This window comes from Aptenodytes patagonicus, chromosome 11 (genome assembly GCF_965638725.1).
Source record: "Aptenodytes patagonicus chromosome 11, bAptPat1.pri.cur, whole genome shotgun sequence".
NCBI classification, from domain to species: Eukaryota; Metazoa; Chordata; class Aves; order Sphenisciformes; family Spheniscidae; genus Aptenodytes; species Aptenodytes patagonicus.
In genome coordinates this window covers 3,745,309-3,773,303 of record NC_134959.1, presented here as the reverse complement: position 1 = coordinate 3,773,303, position 27,995 = coordinate 3,745,309, and the positions used below count along the sequence as shown (strand labels likewise).

The 27,995-nt window shown below is 39.7% G+C and overlaps 1 protein-coding gene across 2 annotated transcripts; it reads right to left on the bottom strand.

Annotated features, from left to right (window-relative positions):
- Positions 1-33: 33 nt before the first annotated feature.
- ZDHHC7 (zDHHC palmitoyltransferase 7) lies at positions 34-23,692 on the bottom strand. 2 transcript variants are annotated; one of them, XM_076349010.1, is made up of 9 exons: positions 23,599-23,692; positions 17,006-17,091; positions 16,798-16,823; positions 13,830-14,152; positions 10,879-11,003; positions 5,155-5,251; positions 4,603-4,684; positions 3,235-3,365; positions 34-2,182 (listed from the first exon to the last, which is right to left on the bottom strand). In XM_076349010.1, the coding sequence occupies exons 4-9, from the start codon at positions 14,133-14,135 to the stop codon at positions 2,006-2,008; spliced, it is 918 nt and encodes a 305-aa protein (XP_076205125.1). In that variant the 5' UTR covers positions 14,136-14,152; positions 16,798-16,823; positions 17,006-17,091; positions 23,599-23,692; the 3' UTR covers positions 34-2,005. The 2 variants fall into 2 exon arrangements, with proteins under 2 accessions (XP_076205125.1, XP_076205124.1); XM_076349009.1 differs by lacking the exon at positions 16,798-16,823 and having other exon boundaries at positions 23,599-23,691.
- Positions 23,693-27,995: the final 4,303 nt, after the last annotated feature.

Here is a 27,995-nt window from a genome sequence, read left to right as displayed (position 1 = left end):
GAGGTGCAAAAAAAGTGACATACAGAGCAGAAGTTAATCAACTAAGACTTCAATTCATTACTTTATTTTTTTTTACATTAAAAAAATTACAACGTAACAAGGGTTTGAAAAGCCAAGTAAACCTGATTTCACACACGCACACACTTGCTAAGTCACAGGGTTCAACCGCTTGAAGTGATATTTTCTGATTTTCATCAGGATTTTATTAAACAATATACACATTAAGAGCCTCATGACAAAGCCAGACACATTTTTTTCCCAATCTTTAAGATGTGCAACTGAATACGCAGAGATTCTTGTGGAACTTCCAACTTTCCCCTCAGTTGCACGAGACACAGTTTTGTTCATTTGACTGCAATTTCCTTGGATGTGTCCACCTAGAAGTTGTCCAGTGTTACACATCACCTCCCCCAAGCAAAGTGAACGTATTACATAGTATTGCACAGTTTTGTTCGCAGGGCCATAGATAATAAATGGATCCCTTCGTAATTTCACCCACCCGATGGTATAAAACCTGATGAAGCTGGAATCCAGATGCCACAAACAGTTACAAAGAAATGGAGAAGCGGGTCACTGGAAAAAGAAAGTATAGCTTCTGGAGTACGTAAACTTTATAATGCAAGATTCTTCAGCAGGTTGAACTGCTTGAGGTGGGACAGATCATCAGTGCTAATGGCAAAGCAAAAGCAAGAACAGGACAATTTTAAGGCAAGTCCCAGAACAGGGAGCTATTTACTTTCTAGGCACGATTTCAAGCTATGCATCAAGGCTCCTGCGTTATCCTTTATATTGTCGGTAATTTATAGAACAGATTAACAATACAAAAAAATAGTCTAAATATTAAAGAATCCACTTTTAGCTGAATTTCATTACTTACAGCTTGTATTTCATCACTTGCAGATTTATAAACATTTCTTAGCACTACTGTTGTTTTTCAGGCCCACATAAAGCAGTTCTAGATCTATATTGCTCTCATTTCTTAAAAGTAGTTTTGGTTGGAAAATGGTTAAATTCAAAATAATTCCTTCTATTGCAGATCTTTCTACATTGAAGATCTGTACAATAAAAAAGGGGCAGAGCAAGACCTTACAAAGACAACTGTTTTCAGTCAGTTAACTCCAATCTGCAGTACATTCATTTTAATCTCACACAGGAGGATACAGTCACTGCTCCCACTTACCCCTGCACAGAGGACTAGATACAATCCTCCAACACCTACACTTCAGTTCCTCTAGAATCAATGCATTAAGAATTGGAGTTGCATATCTGAGGGCAGAAACTGGCCCACAGCCGTCAGTTAGAAGTGGTGTTTACTGAAGATTTAGAACTTACCTAAATGCCACATGAGATTAATACTGCCAAACACAAGACATGCTTTTGTGAGCCTGGGAAGACGTTTGGCAGGGGTGTAACAGTGCCTCTGATGTGTTATGCTGTTGTGTGCACCAGTCCTTTGAATCACTTGCATATGAGGAATGTGTGCCTGAAGTGGGACACGAGAGTACAGCTCTGTTTATTAGGACAAACTGAAATATAAATTAAAACCGAACAAACCACTATTCCCTGAAAACTGGATTTAGAAGGCTAGGTCTCACTTGAGATCAACTTTCACCATAATGCTCCTCCTTATGATTGACAACGGCACCTAAGTATATACTTTTTATAAAAACACACAGGTAATTCCCCAAACATTTATCAAATAAAAAGGGTTTAACAAAAATGGATAATTAATCTCATAAAATAAATTACAGTAGCATGACAACATTTGGCTTCTTTAGTGTGACCACGTGCTTTTCCTTTGTTATCTTGCTGTTAAGACCATTACTGATCCAGTTCGTGTCTCTGAAAGTTAATGAGATGTCTGTGACGATAAACGTATAAAACTGCTTGCTACAAGCAAATGTCTGGTATCAGTTTCACCTGGTCACAGATTATATGTAGACAGCCTTCTCTGGCCCCAAATAAATATTATATAGTATTCTTGCAAGTTCCAGCATAATTAGACTCAAACAGAAAACTCAGGTCCTCCTTTCTTTGCTCTCAGTAGAAGTCGCCTGATTCGAAATCCTGCAAAAGGATTGATCCACAGGAGTGAAGGCTGACCCCCAAAAACAGACTTCATCCCTTCCCAACGTAGTCTTCGCTCCCATGTTGGCTTTTCACTCTTCAGTCTTTCAATCTCCTGTATATAAACAGACATGCAGTGACACACTGTTAAGTCCAAAGTTTAAAGTCTAATAGCAATTATCAAAACTGATGACTATTTTGCATTCTTTTAATTTATAGCTAGTGAGCTGATTAATTTCTTACTCTTACTTATTTAGTAAGGAAGAAATAAGAATGGCTGATTTAGCCCTGTGGGTACAGGGCACAAGACTTAGAACATAAGATGTGTACAAGAAGGTTGGTCTACCTCAAACTGAAAGACAAAGTGACCAGAAAAGCTGATGTTAAAGTAGAGGATCTGCACGCAATATACCCACACTAGAAGTTGTTTACTCACTTAACAAAACCAGACAATAAGGCTTCCAAGAAGGCTCTAGTACTGCAATTACTGAAGCTAGGCTTACCCTCCCAAATGCATTATTTTGATGATCATTTTTTGTACTTCCCATTAATGAAGGCTGGATATTTACCAATTGTTTTTCACAGTTACTCTTCAGTACAGAAGTACACTTTTAAACAGCCTCACATGAGAAAATTCTGAACAGCCACAAGATTCAAATTCCTTATGTTTCCCGTCAATTATCCGTCACAAATCCTCCTCTCAAGGCTTAAGGCTGCAGATCTAAGGGCAAGGGAGCCAATCCTCCAAACTATGGTTATACTCTAATAAAAGTGTATCAAAGTAGAGGAAAGTGTGAAGGCTTGATACAAGATAGCCAGTTCAAGTGTAAACCTGAGAAAAGCAGACATCTCTCATGACACATATCAGGAGTTTGTGATAGTTGAGAAGTGCAAGTCCAGACTGAAGTCAGAAGCTGTGCAACCTTTGTAATCGAAAACCTAATTATAAAATTTATGTCAGAAAAGCAAGTAACACAAGAACTTCTGTTAGAAAGCAAACCCCAAGAAACTATTTCAATCCTTACAACTGTAGAAAATAAAAATTATGAGCTATTTCAGATTTGGGGTTTTCTCCAAAATAAGAGCCTCCCCTCAAGCAAATAAAACAACATCTAACCACATCTTCCTAGAATAATTGTTAGAGCATACAGAAGTAGAGGTCTTTACCGTTTCGTCATTGCATATTGAGTGGATTTGGGTGCCAAACATGACTGCAGTGAAAGTGAGAAACAGAAAACCCTCAAGGCACAAGAAGATCATCAGGATCACAGTTACGGGTGGGGAGAAGTCACTGCATTCTGTGAAAACGACATGTAGTTATGAAAAAAAATTAAAAAAAAATCTATAGAGCATGTTCATACTGTGACATCCCCTCTTCAACAAACAGCAATAAAAGTTAAATATCTGACACCTGAAACAACATTTCACAACTATAACAAACTTTTAATTTCTAGCACTGCAGCAGCTTTATTTGCTGCCCAAGGAAATAAAGGATTTTAAGGAAGTAACACTTTTGGCTTCCTATACAGCACATAGTACTGCATTACTGCAATCCTGCCTCAATATTTCAAGGATATCAAATAAATGTTTGCACATGAGACGATTTAAGTACTCGGAACTGCACATATATAAAGATGAGCGCAGCTTGAAGTTTCATGCATGACAAACGCTGTAAAAACCATCACCACTGACAGCTCTGACTTGCTAGTTAATCCAGATGTTCCATTTTGCTGCGACTGCTTTAGTATTTTTTTTTTTAATTCACCACACAAAGCAATCAGCTTCTGATTTACACTTACAGTCACATCTCTGGAGATCCCCTGATCAACTGATTAGCTCAATTATAGTTAAACAAAGAAGAAATGGAATAGTATACAGGAAGCAGAATGTTTCAAGTAAAAAAAGGACTAAGAATCCATCCATTTAATGGAACATCCAGCAAAAACCAGTCACGTGGATTCCCCTATTGCTTCAGGTACCAGGAAGAACATATGATCAACCATCTTCTGTCAAAAGCACAAGATCTGAATGAGCTCTGGCACACTGAACATTAAGAAATGCAAGTCAGAGCCCTAAACAAACAACTGGGACAGTTTAGGAAATTTCTTTTCTACAGGAGCCCCACAGTTGGCTCCATAACAGAATGAGGGAGAAATTTGTTTAAGTTTCAGCTGTTGTTCACAGAACTGCGGTGTGACACACAAAGCCCAGCTGGCAGCTTCAGGTAACACAGTGCTGAGGTGGTCTGAGGACCAGCTATCTGTTTCCTTCCTATTACAGAGGTGGTAATTTTTTTACTATGTGGAAAGGGAGTGAGAATGCCCTTGACAGCCACAGCTCTTACAGTGAATGACTACGGGGCGGGCGCGGGGGAAGAGAGAGATGGGTAAACAGGTATGAAACATTTTCAGGACCTCATTTTAAAAAGATCGAAGTCCTGTAATATTTCATACATGGGACTGAAATAGGTGGAACGTTACAACTTTCCCTTAACATCTGCTAGATTATGACAGTGAAAGTTAAGTATTTGCTTACCAGTCCACTGCCCTCGGACACAGGAGAAAAACTGAAACCCACACAGTATGAGCGCATGAGCTGAAATTAGGGCTATATACATCTGGAAATAAGAGAGAGTGCTTACTTTTGACTGCTGCCAGGTAGTAAACCAGACATTCCTTTCAGCCAGCCTTCACCACTGCACAGCGAATATACTTTCCTATTTCAATTTTTAATTCAATACAATGATGTAAAAACAAATTCTAATTAAGCTTGACTCTAAAAATGTGGGCAACAATGAAAGTTTAAGGTTTACCTCCCTAAATCACAGTACCATTTCACTAATTGTTACTATATAAAACACAGCAAAATTAAGATAGTTTAAAATAACAGCACTTTACAAAACAGATTAAAATATGTATGAGTAGAAGTATCTTCCTGCTTGGAGAATATCTTGCACAGAAGGGGGAAAAAAAACCCAACACAAAACATTTGTGTCCTTAAGCCATTAGCCACTAATAAGCACAACCAAAATTGTTATGATCAAGGTAGATTCATACTGAGATCAAGCTGCTGTTGATTTTCACTTACCGTAAACAGAACAAAAAATCTCTGATTTTTCTCCCCCACACAATTATTCACCCACGGGCAGTGGTGATCCATCTTTCGAATACATCGTTTGCAAATACTAAAGGAAAGGAAGAGAGACTTCTGTTGAGAAACAATACTTCTCATTTTAATGTAGAAACAAGGGTATCCAGTGGTCATAAGATGATGTGCTGCAATCTTTCTTGATGAACTGCAAACTGATTTTATTTGCATTTCTTTAAAGAAACTATTTGCTCACTTACAACTCAGCTTTTGGTTGTTACAAAACTGACTGTGTAGATAAGATCATCTTCACATAAGAAAAAGAGTATGAGAATCATTGCATATCCAAACACACAATCAAGTGAATACAGTAACTTGTTTTAGACACTCGTGGCACTGAACGAGCAATGCTTCAGTTCTTTCTAGATTCAGTATTAAAAAAAACCCCTTCCCTTCTGGATAAGCTTTTTCAGACAGAGTAATTATTTCAAATTTACAGACTTTCAAGTTGTAAATTTAGTTTGTGAATCAGGAAAAAAAAAAAAGAAATTCACATCTTCAAGAGAGAAATTGTCACTCTTGAGGTTTCAACTGGCCATATAGTTCTAAACATATGCAATCAAAATCTCAACTAAAGAACAGCTTACAGTGTCATGCCTCACCTCCTCAACATAAAACAAAAATATTAAAACTATAAGCAGCACACATTCTTTGCCTACCTGTTAATGAATACTTAAACACTACTGTTCTTTGCTAGTTCTGCAACTAATTGCTTAGTTTCTACCCAGTTTTGAGTAAAGGTTATTACCAGAAAGAAAAGTAAAATATTTCAGTAAGTCCATTTTACATCTGCTAGGCCATACAGCACCAGAGGGCTCATTTCACTGATATTCAGGTCCATCTGCAGTCAAACATGAACAGTTACACAGGAGAAACAGAACAGTTGCAACATGTGTTGAAGTTCTTCCATAAATCAATAGCTTAAGAAATGCTGATGTTACCGTTAAGTCGGCAGATGAAAAACTCTGAGACGCTATTTGGAGTTTTAGAAAGCAGGCATTCTTTAGTGCGGCGCCGGGTGCTAGGTGGTATTCCACAAATGAAGCACACCTATGCCGAGATCACCGTTACATTTATACACAAAAATTACAATGATTGGGTAGTGATTTACATATAATTATAATATCTGTTGTGTCATTCTCTTCTGTTACTACGCTTATGCAGGGGAAGGGTCTTCACCTGGGGAAGGGTCTTCTTGACCTGTGGGTGTGTTTTTTAGTATTATAATGAAGGCAGTTCACTTCAGGATACCGTAAAAGTAAGTTTTGTTGCCAAGTTGGCCAGCTAGATATCTACCTTGCCAGGTTGTCAAAACACTCATCCTATATACAATAGAACCTAGGGGCTCTGGTTATGGTCTAGAGGGTCCAGAGAATAGGGACTTGAAGCAACACAGCCTCGGATAACAAGTAACACAGCAACCCCTACGTAACGCTAACATAAAGACTAATCAAAATGTTCTTATAGTCGCTTATTCACTATCAAACACAAAATATAGAAAGATTCAATAAAAACTTATGATAATCTTCAACACTGATACTTCATTTTCCTAGCTTTGTGCTTAAGATAGCCACACACTCAAAATGTTCCAGATTTGCCTGCAGAACATCCAAAATACTAAGCATTTTCATTGCAGCAGTTACAAAGCCAAATAAGCCTAAAAAATGCAGGCACTATTATTCAAAACCCTTTGTTTTTAACGCATGCTTATTTATGTACGATATCTATGAGTGCTGCAGTGACAAGCCATGAAGTAAAGCCAGATGATTGTCGCTAGAGTGAAGAAAGGTGGGGTAGGGGTTGTGGCGGAAATCAATGCTCCAAGGCATAAAATAATTTTTAAGTCATTGCATATGCATGATTAAAAGGTAATTCAGCAAGAGGCAGAACATACTCCTGTGCAGGTTATAGGAGAGAATCCCAAATCTCTCACTGCTCCTCTGAAGCTCCCTTTGCCCTCAGCTATCATAACCCAGCCCCTACATTCCCACTGCGTCTTGTTTTATGGACATTAAAGATGATTTATCCTCTGAGGCAAACTACTTTTTAAATACTGCCAGTTACACATGAAAATCCCAACACCATAACTAAACACCGCAACCATTCTCTAGTGCAGAAGAAACAGGTATCACTCCAGAGAAGGCATTCAGAAGGCTCTCCAAGAGTTTTTCATTTCACAGCTTGCTCCAAGTTCAGCCTCTCATTAATTTCCCAAGCTCTGTGGGAAGGTGAGCTAACTCCAGTCACCCCAACCATGCAAACCTCCTAACGTAACACAGAATATATACTATCACTCTAAAAAGAATATTAATGTGAAGTACTGAGTAAAATCATATCCAGACTCAATGAAGCCAAACACTGGAGGATGTGAGGTGGGCAGGACACACTTTTGCTCATTCAGTATTTCTCACAAGCCCACGCAGAGCTCTCCAAGACATCAGATGTCTGGAACCCTGCCTTCATTTCTAATCTCACACCATGATTCAGCCAACACTTCCAGCCAACAAACTCGCAGCAATGCTGAAAACAACGGTCCTGCCTTCTTCCTACCCCCGTCACTTGTATTCTATTCCTTCTTTTGTCCAAGCACAGATGTTCACGCGGCAAGAGTTTGGGGAAGTCACTCCATTAGCTGCAACTGGGGTCATTTCACTGTGCATGAACACTCACGCCTCGCAAGAGGAAGGAGCAATATGGTAGTGAGAACAAGGAGCTGTGGACAAAGGAAGGTCTTCTCCAGCTTGGCACTGCTGCTGAATGCACTCAAGCAACTGCAGGTGCAATTACAGTTTTGAATGCCAAAGATAACATTCCGAAAGACACAGCTAATGGCTTAAGAGAAATTGGTCTGGATAACAGAAATTCACAGGAAGACTGATGCAAACATCTCAGTGACTTGATTCTGAATAACAGTTCCCCACATGCAAACGCAGGCACTCAGAACAGGCTAGAAATAATGACAGCTGTGCTCCTTTAGTGAAAATGAAATAGCATTCACTCAGGATAAGCCTCATTCTTCCTTATGCTGAAAATGTTAACTGCTTAGTAAAATCTCAGTTTAATGTATTTCACTGAGGCTAGATATTTAGCTGTAAATAAAGGGGTTTTGTTCTTTTTCCTATCACTAATGTGTATTATGAAAATATTTTTCTTCCTCAGAAGAACTTCTGCTGCAGTGTTGCACAACAATTTTCATAACTACATCATAAAAGCCTCTTCTGTTAATAATTTACTACTCAAACCATGCACTGTGGCTTTGAGTGTAACTATTTCCCAACAGGCACCAGCTTCAATTTCCATTTTCAAGTCTCTTCTATCAGCAAATTGCCACTTTGACTACTTGGGACTAGACCATCCTTTTAATGTCCTTGGAATGCATCTGTAAGCCACTAAAATGTTGGCAGTATAATCAAACCTTTTTTCTATTCAGTACACTTCTGCAGTGCTAAATCTATAGCAAAGAATCAGATTCTGGTAGCTGGTCTATGCAGTATGTATTCAACATTCAAAAAATTACAGAAAAATCCTTTGTTTTACTTAAGAAAAGTTAACAGCAACTACTAGTAGCATGTACTGTATGAGTAACGGAAAGAAAGGCAATTAAACCAGCTATCCAACTGCTGAGAAAAACATGACAGCAGGCTTACGAAAGGATAGCACATACACTTTCAGGCTCTGGCTTTCTCTTTCAGATGTTCTGTGAAGCCAGTTATGCACTGTGCAAGCATTAAAATGCATCCTTTGCCCTTATGTGGAACATCTCGCAATGTATTTTACCAAGGCATAGAAAAGTAAAACAATTCACAAGACGTGCAAAGCTAGGTCCCTGAACAAACGGGTTAGTGAAAACAAACCCTTTGAAAGTATCATAGATTTCCTTCGCTATAGACATTACCTATTCTTGCCCTGCTTTAACAATAAATGCCACTCAAATTCTTGCTGTAAACAATGTATTCGAAGTCCCTACTTAGCTTATTTTTATTCTTCTTCCACGAAGAAATAATAATTTTTCAATCAACACCACCTTATCTGGGATCACAGGCTACTGGAACATCCAAGATAACACAGTGCCTGCTGTGGATGATGGTCCAGATGTACCCACAGAGCTGCAGCAGCTCTGGGCTCTCCAATATTCCAGCTTCTTTACTCATATGTAGAGTTCAACATAAGATGTCTTCATTTAGGCCTACTTCCAAATTAGTAAATCCTATCGGGACCGAAGATGTGGGAAACACTTTACAAAGATACCTGCAAAGTCTCCGTAGGAGCCAGCCTAAATCTGAGATGAGAAAATTAGCAAGATCCAACCTACGCTCAAGCAGAGGCTCTCAGGTGTCCCTTTACCGCATCCCACGAACACAATGCCAGGACATCTGAACAGACTGCACAAAGCTGTTCTGGGATCCCCAGAGATTAACAGCTTATGTTCTGCCACAAGAAAGCAGCTGCACCACTTCCACCCCCAGGCCCGCCGAGCAATCGGTACAGCTGTGTTCTGTAACACTCTACTAGAGCTAATAAAGCCAGCCAGAACCAAACTCGTCACACATAAAGGCAGGCCTGAGTTCTGCACCCGTGCAAAAGCTAACCTACAACACAGATAAACTAACTGAAGATAATTCTATACTTGGCTATTTATACATGAAACTTTTCCCTTCACACTCCAGCTACAAAAACCCACTCACATCTGAGAGAAGAACAAGATTTCAGTGCCAAGGCAGAGTATTTATAATGGAAATAGCTTCTCAGCCCTAACTTTCACACAGATAAGTGACATACACTGAGACATTTAATTTAGAAACCACAAATTTACAGAATAATTTGAGAGTCCTGACAAGACTTCACTCTGTTCTTTTGACGGGCACTAACTCCAAGACTTAAATTTAATATGCCACACAATTCAATACACATCACTCCTCACACCTAGAGAGAGCCACCAGAAACATTTACATATTTATGTAAGTCTTAATTATGCAGGCGTATCTATTTTCAACTCTCACACAATATACATTACAAATGCATATCCACAGTGCCTGAAAACTCAAAAGATTGAGAATTAATTAAAAATGGATACATTTACTATCTCTTCCACAGCATGTTAAGTTCAAACTACCATCAATTCTGTCCTTATTAAAATGAATCTTCAATAAGCAGAAGTGCATTTAACCAATTATGCATACAACTTTGGGAAAATAATCTGCCAATTCAATATAACTTCAAATGACGCACTACAAAGACAAGACAACATAAATTAAAGTGATGGTTTAATCTGTATTTTCTTAATTTAAGATGGCAGGAGTCATTTCTTAAATCAGCTTCTATCAGAAATTTCCTTGAGATTCTTCCCTTTGCCCCTGCATTATCAACAGTACAGCACAATAATTAGAATGATGTACAGGAAAAAATATTCACAGATCAAAAAGCATTTAAGACACCACAGTATGAGTATTTTTAAAACCTCTTGAGTCTCTTGCTTCTTTCCCCTCATCCACATTCATTTTTGGCCACAGTATATCATATTTATAAAATACTCTGCAATGTATGAATTTGAAAGTTTACTGGATACCAAAAGAAATTTGTGGGAAAAAAATTAACACATAAATATCAGGAACATTATTCCAAGACTCAATATGCGTAACTGCTTTAAAGAAAATTATGGCATACCTGCAATGGTGTGCACGTTCAGGTTTGATACTACAGCACTTTGGACATTTGTAGATCACTTCTCCTGGTTTCAGTTGCAAATTATCCATGTATTCTTTAGTGGCATTTCCTTTGGGTACAGCCCCCTGAAATCATTTCAAGGAGAGAAAGCTTCTTAAATGGTATGAGAGCATTTAAAAATACATTTTATAGACTTCATACCAGTAATCTCAGGATAATTGCTGACATAAGTTCATTTACTCAAAGCTAGTCTGCCATAAGCCAGAATCATTTCCAAATGAATAAATTACCTCTGCTTGACCTCAAATTCAGTTTTATTTCAGCAAGACTCATCTATGGCCAAGTGTTAGCATAATTCTGATAGAATCTGCCATCACCAGCATACATAAAATGAAGAGGAAGACACATCTTTACATGCAGATACAAGCACTACAGGTACAATATTTGCTGAGAAGTTACTCTGAATGAGCACTACTAAAAGACATGTGCTTTCTTACAGCAGCACGTTAATTGTTGTAACGTTTGACTATCAGGCCAAGCCATCCACGAAAGTTAAATCAGCAACAACTACTTGAAAGATGTTATTTCAACTCTCTGAATCCAAGATTTAGCCACCTGCCCCACATACACAAGTTTTTGAGAACCAACAGTCATTCTCTTTTCCTTTATACTTAAGCTTTTAGCTTGGACACTGTCACCATGAACCACCACTGGCTTCCTTATTCTACATCTAGTATTGTCTGCTGCCTTTTGCTACTGTGAAAGTTTGTGTAGCTACACGGTAAACAGTTGAAGGAACTGATCCAGAAGAAAAACAACCCATCAGGAAAAGAAATGATTCTTTAGTGATTAGTTCTCTGAGCTGTTCACCACAGAGCTGCATTAGCAGCTGTTTCAACGCAATGAGGAAGATGATGAACGGACAGGAAGAGTAGGCAGGATTGCTTCTGCCAGTAACAGTATTAATCTAAAGCCTTGCGAGATGGGAATCTAACTTTGGATTAGTAAGAAGAAAATAATGGAAAGTACCATTGTCACCTTGCTTATTTATAGAGCTAAAGGCATATCTGTGACAGGAAGCAACTGTGAAATAAACCGGGATGTGAAATGAAAGTGCAATGGCCTTTCTGTACCAACTCCTCCAGGCCAGCACGTACTTCTCACAGGGATAGCCTTCTCCATGTTGGCTTAAATCATCTGCAACATTCTATAATTATTTCTCATTCAAAAAAAGCCCACTGGCAACGTCATCACTTTACATAGACACCTTAAGGAAATTTTTGGGACAGAATTAACAAACCAGCAGGCACTTCAGATTCAATTGCAAACCACCTTTCTACTTAGGCAGAAAGTTTTTCTTGCCTACTGCCTGGAATAACAATCTTGTGTTTGTATTGCCCGAGCCACAGCCCCAGTTCTGCCCCAGATGAACTCTTTAGCTAAGTGGTGCTTCAAACTTGAGCCAGCTGGCCTTTGCAGGGATACGAACCGAAAGAGTTTCTTAAACACTCACGTTGTATTGCTGAAGTGTTTTCTGCAATATGAATGTTCTCATTGAAGTTAATACTTTGGTGTAAACATGGTGAATTATCTCAGAGAGAACTCCTAAAGCACAAATTTATCTTGTTCCAGGTAAATTTATGCTTAGAAAACACATCTCACATTCACCGATTCGCCTGTCACTAAGGACGATAACTTCAGGCCACGCTTTTAGCATTCTGCTGATAAAAATATGGTCTATTTCAAAAACATCTTTCGTAGTCTCAGATAGTCACCAATTCCTTTCAATGAAAAATCTATTTTTATAGTTGTAAGAGTAAATTTAATTCACATATGTTTTAAGGCAGTTTATTCCTTTTTTCCTTCAATCTTAGTTTCTATCACCCAGTCGTGTCTTCCATTCTGGGAGTCAGCAGGAAAGGAGTGGAGAAAAAAAGGTAGTGATTCATCTCAATTTCTATCATGTTTTATCCATAAAGAACAACATAGGTCTAGAAAGACACACAGTTTTATCAGGACATATTTTTAAGCAATCTATCCTTAAACCATTAACTTTCTTAGCTGTCACAGTCTGTAGAAGTCATAACATTTCATCACTGGGTGTGGGCTCAGAAGTAAATCAAAGACCTAGAAAACCATTAACTACAACACCCTGCTGTTTTTTTGAACACTCCCATAACTTCTATATACACTGTTACTGTCTCAAATATCTGGAGAAAATAGATGTTTTTCCCCTCACCCCTCTCTCCCCAGATTTATTCCCTAAAAAGAGTAATAGATTTTAGTACAAAATAAACAACTGCATCTCTTGAACTCTTGAATTCAAGAGTAAAAGTCCTAAGAAATGAGTACTTTCGAGATCTCTTACACCTGCACTGTTCCAATGCGGGTTCAACTTAAATCTCCCTCCCCACTGACTCCAAATACCTAAACACAATAATGCACGAATCATGTAGGACAGCAGTTCTTACTTTATGTCAATATGTGACTGAGGTTTTTCAGCATGTCTACCTCTAAAAGTTCTTTCATGTGCCATAAATGGAAGGGACATTTCAAATGATACAACAGGATGAAGCTACAACATCTTATGAAGTTTTGAAAACAGATCTGATGAAAAAAAAGTAAGAAAAATTAGGACAGAAAAGACTAAAGCTTTGTTAGCTTCTTCAGAACCTGGGTTAATATTTAACAAATAAACTGTATTTCTCATGAGCCTACCTCTCCCTTATAAATTAATTTTATACTGCCTGCTCCTCAAGGCAAAAATTATTTACGGATTCATTAACAGAACAATAGGAAAAGTACAGATATCATCCCTTCAACTTGAGGGTTCTGCACCTAACACTACTCTTCCTAGCAGGAGGAGACTGATACCACTTCTCCAAATTTCTCTGCAGACGATGAGCTACAGGATAGAACAATCCAACGTCAAGGAACGATCGCATACTTACTGGATCAGTTAGCATAGTTCTCAGATGCGATGACAAAGCTAGTACTGCCAAGCAGTTAAAGAGAACACCGTTGATCACAGAGTACCAAAAGTCTTTGGAAGGCAGCAACATGACAAAAGTCACTACGAAGTCTGCATAGACAACCAGAAGCCATGTCATTATAGCACAGACCATACCACAGCCATCTCGGATGAACCAAACCCTCTCTGCCATGTCGGCCTCTGAGGAAGAGGAATCGTAGCTGTCATTTTCAGCAAGAAGCGGGTGGTGCTCAACATCACGGAACCTGTGCCCTGATGACTGCATGGTTTTCTGGCCTTGCCCTGTAGGAAGCAAAGATATCATTATTATGCGTGAGGAAACTGGAAATACAGGTGGCTCTTGCTTTTTACTTCAGTAAGATAAAACCTATCCAAGTTCAAAATAGATTACTGAGTTTTTTTATTAATCAAAACCTGAACAATTCTATGACTACATAAAGATGAAATATTTCTGTAATCAAAAGATACTAATTTACAAAGTTTCATCAACAATTTTGTAAGCCATTTACTGAGTTTTATAATCCCATAACTCTTTTTTTTGTTGTGCAACTTCAATGCTCGACAAACGGATTTTAGCATGGTTTCATTTCCATCTTGCTGTGCCTGTAAACCATTCTTCCCCTTTTGTTAAAAATGCAACCTTTTTCTTTTCTCTCAAACTAAAATGGCACAGTCTTCATTAAATTACAGCTCATGTCTCTCAGAAAACAGCCAATTACGGCACCAGACTGTTGACTTTTCATACTGCTCCAGCAATCCAGGGAAGAGCGGAAGGAAAAAACAGAATGGAAGTAAAGCTGTTGTAGTACGTTATTCACAACAAAAAACAGAGCAAGTTAGAAAGCAGCTAAATTTATTGACAAAAGTGCTATTATGTTGCAAAAAACCCAAACCTGTTATAAAGATGTATTGGATAACTTACAAAACGGTCTCAGATCAGACCAACTTAAGGGCAACAAATGGTAGGGGTTAAATTAGCATGGCAATGGATTACATGAACCAGATTTTCAAAGAACACATTAATTAATTTAATTTAATGAAAACCTCTTTTAGGGCTTTGTTGTTGTTCCAATGTGGAACAAAAACAAGACTTGAAACCTTAATAGTTTTCATAAAACCAGAATTATTTTCCAGGTATCTCTAACAAGCAAAGATACGGAACGGCAGAACTGCAGTGCTATCAACAAACAGGAGACAAATGAAAGCTTAAACATTATGCATCAAGAATAGCCCGCTACTTTAAAAGTATACTGTATTCTAAAAATCATATTGATTCATGCTATTAAAGACCATGTCTGAGATAAACTTGAAAGCATTATATTGACTGATGACAGTCACGCAGAAGTCTCCGTTTTTCCCCCTTGTTAATGGTAGCCTGTATATGACTGGTAGGAATTACGGCACTTCTGTTTACATCCCGAGACCTTGAATATAGGATCACTTTGTTAGTCTAAAATGATCAAAGTGACCCTTACCAGGTAACAAGACTCACACTGCGATAGTTTTCAGATGAAGCTATGTATTTCTAAACCCTTTAAAAAACTCTCAGTCCTATCTACCAGGAATCAGATAAACACATTCTGCCCAGCAAATTTTTCTGATTCTTAAGCCTTAATGCTAGAACTAGGCAGGAATAATCCAAGAGACTAGAAATGAAAACAAGTATATGCAAATTGCAGTGTAGAGATCCCAGAGCAACAGTTAAAATAGCTAGCCGAGATACTCGTAGGACATGGTTAAGCGTGGGCTACATTCTCTGGTTGTGAAACAGAACAAACTGAAATACAGCTCTGGTGCTTAGATTTAGTTGCTAACAATGCAATATCACAATTTCTAGTAGTTACACTGTGTTTTCTGTCCACATGTTAGGGTTTTTCGTTGTTTTGTTTTGTGGTTTTTTTATACAACAGTCCCCTCTCTTACCAGAATGCGGCTACTAAGCCATGGATGAAAGTAGTCACATACTAGAAAAATACCTTAGAAAAGAATAAACTTTACCTCCCTTAAAAGCAATTCGAGCTTAACTTAACCTAGATAATGCCCTCTTTTCAGCCACTTTAAGTGATTCTAATCTTGCCAAATGTTTACAGTTAAAATTACAACCTGTGCCAATTAATTTCAACAGCACTTTGGGACATCAACCACCTCTTGTGGTCAAGACTTGTAAAAGAAAAGTCAAGTTTCATGAAGCCTACCTAATTAGCAGCTGGAACATGAAGATAACTAGGCAAAATCAGCTATTATTTCATCAAAAATGGGCAGATAAAACTTTTAAGAAATGTTATTGCCTAACTTTTTCTCTCTCTAAAAAAAAAAGGACCCACAAAAAAGTATGTACAATAAACTCTCAGCTAAGCCTTGAAGTGTACAAAGAGCTGACAGCCAAGCAAAGTTATCACGCACACAAAATACCCAACAAATGCTCTAAGAGCCAAACTTCTTCTAAAGAGGTAAGTGGCAGCACTGCAGAAACAGTCAAATACAGCGCATTCACATGTTAGTATTTTGTAAAAATATTTCTTCACTGGCAAATTCTGTTTTTGTTAACTCAAATTTTGGGTAAATTCAACCAAATTCACAATGGCAAAAGTACTAGCTTTTTCCATCCCCCCCCCCCAATTTTATCTTTTTGTTTTAAAAAGTCAATACATAAGTAATTTGCAACATTTTTTCAAACAAAATGACTTTTTTTTGCCCCCACCAAAGAACTGTTTAGAAACCCCAATCCTTCAAGACCTCCTGCTGCGTAGATGTTTTGAAGTGTTTGAGAGAACTCAATGAATCAAAACCAACCTCTCAATTCTGAAACTGCCTACAGAACACAAATTTAGAATTCCTTCCAGCTAAGGTGCAATACCTCAGAAGAAGAAATATACAATTATTTTTCAATCAAGGCAAGTTTTCAGCTGCTCAAATCAACAAGTTACCTTAAATCAGAACAGACATCAAGATTCTGAAAAAAAAATAAAATCAGTATTTGTGTATGTCACGGCAAATGTGAATTTTAGATCAATTCTGCAAGCAGCTCCTTTAGCATACAAATGAAATGGCATAAAATTACTGTATTCATTTTGTTTAACTGTATTAAAAGACAACCAAGAAATTTTTTAGCACAACAGAAAAAACCCCACATACCTCACAAATGTTTGGTATGTTATTCTGACATCATGTCCTTCCTTTGGGCTATCCTAGGCTATTCACATAGTCATATCTGATGTAATCTGAAAAGACATCATCAACAAACTGATTAGTAAAGTGCTCTTGCTTCACCAGGAAAATAGCACCAATAATATACATAGATAGTAGTACTTTGAAATACGCTGCATGTACTTACAAGCAAACAAGCTTCTGATCAAGAGGAAAAAACATTTAGATTAAGCTATCAAAGAAGAAACACTGTTTAGAGTTTTTTAGTTTGAAGTAACATTATATGTCTTGTTCATTGTTTTTTAAGATGAGTTGGATATCCAGATTTTAGCATTACAAACAAACGTATCCAAAAACCTACTCATTTTTCCTGTTTGCCACTCCTGTATGACTAGGAGACAGAATATGCAAAAAATAATCTTTCTTGACTGTCTTCAGAGCTTACAGCAAGGTTTTTGGTAGCAGGTTATTAATAACAAGCATGCATGCCTAGCACTATTTTTACAATTGTAAGGTAAGATAGGAAAATAATTGTTTTAACTCTAATTATTAGACCAAGCTATGGCCAATTTAAAATAAAGAAGATACTAATTCCAGAATCTGTATATAAAATAAAATGGCCCACAACTATCCAAAGGGAATATGCTCTTAGAAAGTTCTCCTTGCTAGAATTCCACCATACAGGCAAATAATTACCATACGACTTATGATATACAAATCAGTATAAGGACTGAAATGCCAGCATAAGCCGTTCTAACCATGCTTAATTTTACAATACAAATGTTCCACGATCTTGAATCACATTCCTTCCTTTTCATAAGGACATAATACTCAAATCCAACACAGACTGTGCAAAGTAAGAGAGCATCAGTAGTTTTAAAAGTGTAGAAGATTTCCTTTTTCATAATGAAAGAAGAAGAGGAGGAACTTATTTTATTTAGAAAACCAGGTACTTCAAAGCTTGAAAATTTTAGCAGTTAACTTTTGGAAATCACCACGTGGCATTTGGAGCCAGACTGCAGCACAAAACCTTGAGTTAGATTTCTCTTTGGGGAAGAGAACAGAAGAGGTGTGGGCCTGAATTTCTGACTGGAAAAGTTAGTGACCACATGCATGCTGCACAGAAAGCGCTGCTGCACTGGTTTCTGGCAAATTAAGTTGGGACCCCTGTTCTGCACAACACCACTGACTGCCATTGCCGTTCTCTCACCCAGTGCTACTGCTGCAAACTATAACATCTGCCTGGCAATTAAATCCCCAATACGTGATCAAGGAAGATTTTCTTGCTTTGTTTTATATAGTACAGGATAAAATGACTAGCTTGGAGTAGGTATTTCAAATTTGTGTCTGATTAAAGTTGGCTAAAGAAGTATCTGGGTTTATTTCTTCATTTGCTTTATTTTCTAGTATTTAAAATAAGCTTTGTGACATGGAAGCTTCACTCTTCTATTTGGAAGGTTAATTTAAATTAATATATTTTGAGAGTAATGTAAGGATTCTGACATTTAACAGGTGTAGAAAATATGAAGCTGCTTACTTCTAAAGGAAAGCTTCTGAAACTAGCTTGTTACAAACAAACATTCCAAATACAACATTACTGCTGGAGTTCTTCAGTATACATTTTCCAATTTTCCCAATTCAAGGGGAATTATACCAATGCAGACTTCCCCTGAAAATGAGAAGCTTCTTGTCTTATTCAGACAAACTCATATATTCTATTGCAAGCTTAAAAGGTAATGCAAATGCTTATTATGCACATATAACTGCATGAAGCTACTGACTGCTTTCTGTTTTCCTTTATAAATAAGCTTTTATACTTTTGTTAAACAAGTTTTCACAATATTGTGAAATCCACAATCATTAAGTTGTCATTGACATGGCATTTTGTGGAAGCTAAGTAGAAACACACAAGACGACAGGTTGAGTGTATCACATTAACTTGCAATGTCACCCACCCATTCCCTGAGTCGAAGATGACAAGCAACAGAAGACATGCTAAGCCTCTGCAGGTGAAATATTAAAGTCAGAGTAATAATTTGAAATTGTTAACAGAGAATTCATTGACAAAACAGGGACATGATTTGTTCAGTCAGTTCCCTAATCCTAAATGCAATTCTGTGCAAAATTTCAGTGTTTATTGTAGCCTCATCAGTTACTGGTTTACGTGGAAGTGCCACCACAGTTCACCTTTTACGAGAATAATAGATTTAGTCACTCTCAAGCAATTTCTCCCTCCCCTTTCATCTCCCCTGCATGTTGTTCTCCTCTCCAGCTGCCTACACCATTATCCCCTGCCTTGGTCCCCTTCAAGGGGAAGAGGATCAATGTTTGAAAAGCACTTAGACTTTATGAAGAGCTAAGCATCCCCACTGAGATGCTCACAGCTTTCCTCTAGACCATTAATTTATTTGCTTCAATGCGTGTCCTAACTAAATTTACACTGAGTCTTTGTTGTATACTTAAAGCACAAACCTCCAGGACAAAGCATGACACTTTAATCTCTAATATGCCAAGCAACAGTTTTTACTTTGACTGTTTAAAAACCTTTATCTAGCATTGGAAGATAAAACTAAATTATTCAATGTTTCATGTAAAATGTCATCTGTTTGCACAGGTGATCGTATTAAACCTAATCCGATGCCATTCTACTCTTAGGCGTTATTTGAAATTCTCAGGTTGAGAATGTCTCATCTGACCTGCACCTCATTGTTAATGAAATGTAGGCCCAAAATGCAGGTACATTATTGGAATTAAAAAAAAAAAAACCAACTTTTGAAGAAGTTACATTACAAACTCATCGTCACTGGAAAGATGGTCTTGTAAAATGACTGTGCCTAAGATGTTTTTAGTTTTCTAATGGGGCTAAAGAAGATCCACTGCAACAGCAAATCTCCCTTCTCTCTAAGTTTACTGGAAGAAGGTTACCAAGGGCATTAGGAAGACGAATGATACAATACAACTATTGTATCATGAGGCCCCTGCGCTGTCAATGAAATAAAAAAAAAAAAGGGCCCTTCAGGGTTAAGCACAGTCCCAGGGTTAAGCACAGTCCTTTTCCCTGCTATTTTTTGAGGAAGAAAGGGAAAACTTTGTGGTAGGAAAAAAAAAAAAATCTAATTTTTTTTTTTTTTTTTTTTTAAACAGATATACAGATAAGAATTTATATACAGGCTGAAAATCCATCAGCTGTCAAAGCCTAAATCTTTTTTGGTCGCTTTTTCCTTCAAGCTGTACAACGGACAGTTCCTAAGATTCCTCACATTTCAGTTACAACACAGTAAAGAGAATGCTTTTATTTCAAAATTTCTGATTGCGTACTGATAAGTCAATAGCTGTAGGGACACTAGCAGATATTGCACACTAGAATAATAATCCCACAGCGCTTACATACGATGGATTTAAATCCTACCTGGAACGCATAGCATTGATGGCAAATCAAAATCACAGAACTGTAGTCTCATTAAAAGGTTACAGAGTAAACATTAACTTCAATAACTGCAAAAATTTTAAGTAAACCAAGTGGGCAAACCTACTACTGCATCCAATTCCGTGGGCAATTTGGACCATTCATTGCTGACAGATAAATATCCATCAGATAATGTCTAGAGATAATCACGCCTAATTTAGGTGAGTAACCTACTTTTTACTACAGATACATGCAATCCAAACTACAAAGCCATTTAATAAGTAAACTGTGGCTTGTTTCAACTTCGTCTCAATGACTGTTCTAGCAAACAACCTCACAGCAAACAAATAAAACTACTCCAATAACTACATCAACCAGGAACTGTCCTGAAAACCCTTTAGCTCAGCTCCAGCAACAGCCTACTTCTGTACAAGGAAAGGTACCAGGGCTTCAAGGCTGAACTTTCTCAGCCACCACATAACACGTGTAAGAACTGCTAGAGTAGCAAGTATTCAGAAGAACCAGTCCACCAACTACAATTCCAATTTAGCCCTGACAGACTCAACTTTTGCTATCTGTAATTACAAAGAGATATGCCCAATCTCAGCAATCTGGGACATACGCAACACAGTGCACACAACTCTGGAAAAGAGCAGCTATTCAGCTATTTCAGCTTGTGGTGGCAACCCATGATACAACTCCAAAGTGTCATCATTAACTTATCCCCAAATCTATCCCATACCCTCAGTGACATAGCTAAATCCTTGTTGCTTTTGCTCTAACTTAATATATTTTTTTCCACATTTATCTCATGAATTTCCTGTTTATGCCTCGTAGCCCGTCTTTGTACTGACCCATATCTGCTCTACTGCCGGCACACCGTGACACTTTACATTGGAAACACGTAACTAATGCGATGCTTTTTACATACAAACACCTGGCAACAAATTCAAGAGACAATCTTCAGTAAGTACATATTTAACACAGTCAAGTTTTAAGCTATTGTAATGATTCTCCTCACACCAGTCTCTTACTAAACAGCAAGTGCCAGGCCATAGGAAGACACTGGAATTGTTTCTTTTCAGCTCCGAAAAGGGGATATGCTTCTTCTGAATAATCTCAGAAAAAGGGTATATACAAGTAGTACTTAAGCATAAATATGGATATCTTACTGGGAAGCTGGTCATCTAATTGCTCATGTCTTTATGCTGGTAGCATCTTTATAAACATCCTCAAAAACCAAGCAATGAGAATTCAGGCTAAAAAAGTTACGCAAAATGAAGGAAAAAAAACTATGCATGTCTTCAGAACACGTATTTATAAAAAGTATTAAGGAGCTTTGCTATCAGCAATAAACCCGACATGTTTGTGATAGCAAGTCACTTTTCCATAAGCACGAAAATAACATCTGAGATGTTTAGCAAGGTATCTTTTTGATAACAGATTTTTTCCGCCCAAAGAAAATATATTTCACGAGACTTTGGTGCCCAGCAAAGATACACACTGTCTGATACACGAGGAGTTCACTGAGCTACAACAGCAAGGACAGAACGCTTCTGGATTAAAGAATAACCTTTACTTGAGAGAAGGACATGAACACAATCTACGGCTGGGCTTTGTATCTTACCTCTTTTGGAACAGGGCCACAAACTCAAATTCAGATTAGACTCCAGAAAGCTAGATGCTTAAACCAGTACCAGTATTGTTATGTAGAAACTGAGAGTTTTACTCCTTTGCCAATGGCAATTGGATGAATCGCGTTCTACTTTAGACTATAATTTTTTAACTCTAATTTTTGCATTCATCAATAAACGCTATATCCGCACACTCAATTGAAGATAGCTTGGGTATCACGTTTACTGACTGCACTGTGATATCAGGCTGGTAAGCACATTTTTCTGTCAGTTGTTATACCAATATCCACGTGTGATTCTTCCTTCCAGGTTCCAAAAAGTAATGTCATAGATCAAAGCTGAACTATTTTCACTAGCAATTTTCAATATCGATTAAAGGAGTGTTAAAGCCTTCGTTTCAATGGTTCCTCATATCAGACACATATAAAGCCTCACATTTCCTCTATGTTCTTCATCTTCAGCCTTTCAACTGCTGCAGAATTCTATCAATTTACTGTCCTTAAGAGTTCTATGTCTTCATAAAAGGCATAAAAAAGCAATCCATCAGATAGATACGATAGAAAATATACTATGTTAGAGCAAAACCAAGAAAGTTTTAGAGAGATGGGAAATATTATCAATTTATTTTAGCCACAAAGAGCTTTCAGCTATTTAACTCTAATCTAAAACTGCTAAAATTTTACATCAGTTTCATCTACTAATGAATCAGTACGACTCTACTTTATCTGTAAATTTTCAAAGTCAGAGAGCATCCACTTCAAAAGATCTAATTTAAGTCTGTTAATGTGAACAGTCACAGCGACTTCAACCTAATTATGTCTTCAGCAAAGCGAACAGTTACATCACTGTAATTCAGCGTCCTGATACCATTATACAACTGTATAAGTAGTATAGAAAATAGCCAGTGATTTCCCAATCCTTTTTTTAGGGCACGGACCACATACGTGCTGCGCCGCACGAATCTACCCTCTCATTTTGCAGAGCGTGAACTATTTGCATTCCCACTTTCTGCAAGTGCTGTTCCTCCCTGCTGGAAATAAGGGAAACTAGCACCACATAAATCAGCAGAACTCCCTAGAGCAAGTGCCGGGACAATACCGAAAAGCGCGGCGTGTCAAATGGTTGCTGTTCCCTCCCACGGCGGCAGCCGAGACTCGACAACACAAGTGTGCTGGGGCGCAGGGACACTTCCACTGCTGACCGATGACTTTTATTTTTTTTTTTTTAAATAACCCGAAAAGAGGCAGGCGCACAGCCAAGACCTAGAAACACCCCGTTAAGAACCGACACCAAACACCGGCAGGGACGGAGACCGACGGGGCCGCCCGGCCCTCAGCCCGACCTGCCCCAGGCGGGGAGGCTGATCCCCGCTAACCTTCCCCGGGGCTTCACCGGGACACCGCGGTCTTTCCCCACGGGGCCAGGGGGAGCGCAGGAAAGGCCCGCGGAGGCCGGGCCCGGGGAAGCTGCGGCGGCCGCCCCGAGGGGAACCGGCTCCGTGAGGGGAAGGTGGCCCGGGGAAGGAACGGGGGTGGATTTACCTCAGCGGCGGCGGCCCCGCTGCCCTCAGAGCTGCGGCTGGCGCCGTGCCGGCGGCGCGGTGGGGCGAGCCGGGGCCGAGCCCCCGCCGCTGGACCGCCGTCGCCGCCACCGTGCCCGTCGCCGGGCGCTCCGCGGAGCCGAGGACTCCCGGAAGCGGGAAGGGCAGCGCCGCAGGAGGCGGAAGCCGAGCGCCCCGCACTGCGCAGGCGCCGCGTCGGGAGGGACTGGCCCCTGGGCGCGCTGCGCAGGCGCCCACGAACGGGGGGGGGGGGGGGACACACACGACACGGCCGGCTGTGCGCATGCGCGCTCCGAGCGGGAGGGACGTCCTTGGCGCCGACTTGTCCTGCCGGGGGACGGTCCGCCGGCGCGCATGCGCGCGGCGCCGGCGGCGGGCGCTGCGCAGCGCCGAGCACCGCCTGGGCTGAGGGCCCGCGGCGGGAGCTGGCCTGCGTCCAGCAGCCGTACCCCCTCCGGCCGCTGCAGCTGGACGCTCTTCCCCTCAGATTTTCAAATAATCATGATTTGAGGATACCGTTGGATTCGTAGGCTTCTGAAGTGATACCGCCGTCGTAACAAGCGGTCACAGAGTGAAGACGCGTGGCCTGCTGACAGGGCGGCCTCTGCCCCCACGCTCCCCCGGCAGTGCCTGGGCCGTTAGGGTGCGGCACGGCCCGCCGCCTGCCCGAAGCCATGGTGTTGCTGCTTCCTTGGGGGAGCAGACACCCGAGGCACAGTCCGGCCTCCGTCCCTTCGAAGTCTTCACCACCAGCAGCGTTGTGATCCAGCGGCAGCACATCTACCCGCACCTGCGATAACTGAGCACAGATCCAGTGGGTTCTACTGAAGTTCTTCCAGGAAGGGTTTTTGCTTTATGTCTACACACGTTTTCGTGGTGATATTTCATTACAGTCCCTCGTTACTTCACGGAGTCTCAGGAGGATGGTTTGGCACCCAAGTCAAGAGCTTGTTCTGTGGCCGTTTACTAAATTTGGTCAACCTAGGCTTCAACATCGGTAGTTAAATTAGACAAAGTGTTCTATATGGAAATTCTACTGCATGACACTCATTCAGAACTTTCCACTGCGTATTAGGAAAAATATATACCTGGTAGCTTTAAAAATGAGAGGCAAAATAGCAAACCTTGGAGTGTGTGAGCTGATGATGCATTTAAAACACATTAAAAAGCTGAAGGGTGACAGGACAGCTCCGGCACGCTTCTCCATCCTGTTTTTTTCTTGTAGCATGAACACCATCTAGTGGGACATGGGCAGCAAGCGCGTCGGGGGTTGTGTATGCTGATAAGCACAACAAAATACAGCTGCCCACTTGTCTACGTGTGTTTCCACTTTTTTTCTTTGCATTTCCTTCTGCTTCTGTGCTGAAATATTAGCGACTTCAGAAGAACTTGCTTTTCTGCGTAGTCGTCTGTTTCCCAACAGCTGGGGTTCACACACTACAATAAATTAGTTAATCTAATGCCAGCCTCTCTGCTATTAAAATGAAAGTATGTAAACATCTACAGACACAAAATCATAGGAGCTGGTCTTCTTCCAAAACTTCCTTCTCCCTCCATGTTTTCCCTTAATATAACTTATATATCATTTATCCAGGAATAAAAACCAAATGAAGAAAAGCATTTTTTTTCTTGGGTACATACTTAACGGAGGGCAGGGTGCAGCGCTGCTTATAGTGAGCTTAGCCCTTGAGAAAACTGGAACGCATTGCCTTCCTTGTGCTTTTATCTCAGGATGGCCGATATATGACAGTTACCCAGAAGTGACAAAAAAAGGCACCGTGCTGGGTTTTTTTAACAGTTATCAACTAGACAGGACTCTGCATGTTGTCACGCCCGGGAGGTTGTGTACTTCAGCGGTTCTCACACATGCTTTATCAGTGAGAGGTTGTAATTCAGTGGAAGTTTTGCCATCGATTTCGGTGGAACCGATGTTTAATAACCTGTCACCACAGTGTAACTAGTGCTTTTGTCCACTGGATGGTGCATCACTTACTTCTGCAGCCCTGGGGCAGCCTAAATAGTGTTAGTCATACCGGCCATAGGAGGTTGGCAAACGGAGTACCTCCGGATGCAAATGCAGGGAGAAAAGGTGTATAGACAAGGCAGTTATTTGACAATTTTTTAAAGAAACGTCATGTATAATGACACGTAACTTAAATATAGGCTGAAACCAGGAAATTCTCTCCCAGATCTGAGCTTTCTCGAAGTACAGGCCTGTCTGGGTCTCATACTACAGATGTGAGTCTAGCCATTATTTCTGGATGTAGTTCTGAAAATCCAGTTACATTTGCAGCTCTCTGAGGAGGAGAGGCCACGATGCATTTTTTTTGTCTTGGCTTTGGTTTCTGCTCAAACACTGCTAGAGTGACTGGACAGCTTTGCACAGCAAATACAGTCGGTGCTCCCTGCAGTGCAAAGCTCTTGAGAACCAGTTTGGACCTCAGAGCTACACTTCATCTGATTTTGCAGGCCCTTGATTTCTGAGGGTGCCCAAGTATTTTTTTCTGATGGAGTATGGTCCTAACATACCAATTTCCTTTGCCAGGCAGCTGGATTTAAAAGAGGCAGTGCTGTTTAAAGTGTTCACTACGGAATGAGAAGTTTGATGGTCAATATTGCTGATGCTTAAGAGCAAGTTAGCAAATTCATGCTAACCAGAAATTCTTGAATTCAGCTTGCTTTGTTCTCCATATTTTTAGCCCCGTGCATCAGTTGCAGGTTCCTCATTTCCTCCCGAACTTAAAACCAAACAAATCAGTTGAATATTTTCCTCCCCATGTTTTTGCTAAGCGTGTAGAGCAGATCTTAGACTTGTTTTAATATGCACAGTGTTGGTTTTGCCACACTAAAAACATTACCAGACATGTCAGGACTTTGGTTCTTCTGCAAGTCCTGCTGGTTTGGAACCCATTTCCACAGCAAACAATATTGCCAAGATAAATTGTTTGCCAGAGATAACTTCAAGTCCTCAAACAAATTACCTAAGAAATGTTGAAACATAATGCGGCACGAAGCAAATTATTTCCATGCTTCCTGTCCTCGCAGGAAGGAACGGAGCTTATCTCTGTTATAGATTCCATAAAGACAGCCACAATACCTTAACCGATGCGTTGTTTAGACTATGGGAGTTTTTGAATACTTCCCATACCAGAGGAACATATGAAATATTCATGCCCCATTTATCCTCCCCTCAGAAATGCAAATACTGAAATTCAAATGATTTGTACAAGGACTCCAACAGTTTGCCGAAGTGCAGTAGAGCTGCTCGTGGATCGCATCAGGAAAAAAGGAAGAGTTTACAAGGATCTCTCATTTGCCCTAGGCCCTTACGTCTCAAGCAGACTAGTGCTGCTGCGGGTGTAATTACGTGCATGTTTGTGAAGTCCCAAAGGTTTGTCATTTGTGTGGATTTTTCCCCATTGAGTATTGCTTTGTGTCAATACTGTGTTTAAATTTTAACTGAGAATAAAAGCTGTTTTTCATTATCCATTCCCTTTGCAGCCTCTCTCTGTACTGAACCGTATCTGCTGTGCCGTGCTGCAGGTGCAGGGTGATAACATTGTGACACATCTCCTGTTTTTAGACCGTTTTCAGTCCCTCCACCACACAACCCGGAGCAGGAAAATAACCTTATTACCTCTCTGGCACCCTGCCTACTCTATGTGGTTAACTTTAAGACGTGGCCCTTGAATATTAACTGAAGCGATGGCGATTTACAGAAATGAATTTCTGAACCTCATTGTCTTAATCTCTGGTGCCTTCTGCTTTTTAGTTCCTGCCCTTCTACTTTTGATTTGATGTGGTCCATGGATAGCAATAAAGCAATACACAACAGTTGTGCCCGGTCTCAGAAAAGGGGAACCATGTAAAAATAAGGAAGCTTTTTAAGAAGAAGGTAAAAGGAACATCTAAGACACTAGAGGCTTTTGAAGGATAAATAGAAGCATGATCATAGAGGCAGAGTAAGTGCACATCAGTATCAGAAAAGACTAGATAAAGGGCAAAAGGAAGCAGCGGAGCCAAGCTGCATTCAAAGAAGAAAATCGAAAGAACCATAAGCACTGATCTGTTAAACACAAACCACAGCAGAGGTGGCTTTATAACCAAATTGAGGGACAATGGAGACGAGGCATAAAAATGTACAATAAGTGCTTTTTCAAGGAACAGGAAGTCCCCTGAGAAGTCTGTAGAGCTAACAGGGGGTCAACACGCTCAGAAAACCAAAGAAAGCATGGGTTCCGAGAGCCCCATCTTTCTCCAAAGCGAGATCAGCTACACCTCAACCACTCCCGAGAGGCTGGGTTTATTTTAGTGTAGGGAAATGAGACTAAATGCTTGATAATTGCAAAAGGAATAAAAAGATCTATTGCACAGCCA

Bases quoted from the DNA above. Each gene is read 5' to 3' on its own strand.
- ZDHHC7 (XM_076349010.1), bottom strand. From the start codon at position 14,135: ATGCAGTCATCAGGGCACAGGTTCCGTGATGTTGAGCACCACCCGCTT. The intron at 4,685-5,154 runs GTAAGTGAAAAT...TCTTATTTCCAG, and splicing joins GATTTTTTGTTCTGTTTACG to ATGTATATAGCCCTAATTTC. The intron at 3,366-4,602 runs GTAAGCAAATAC...TCGTTTTCACAG, and splicing joins TGTCCGAGGGCAGTGGACTG to AATGCAGTGACTTCTCCCCA.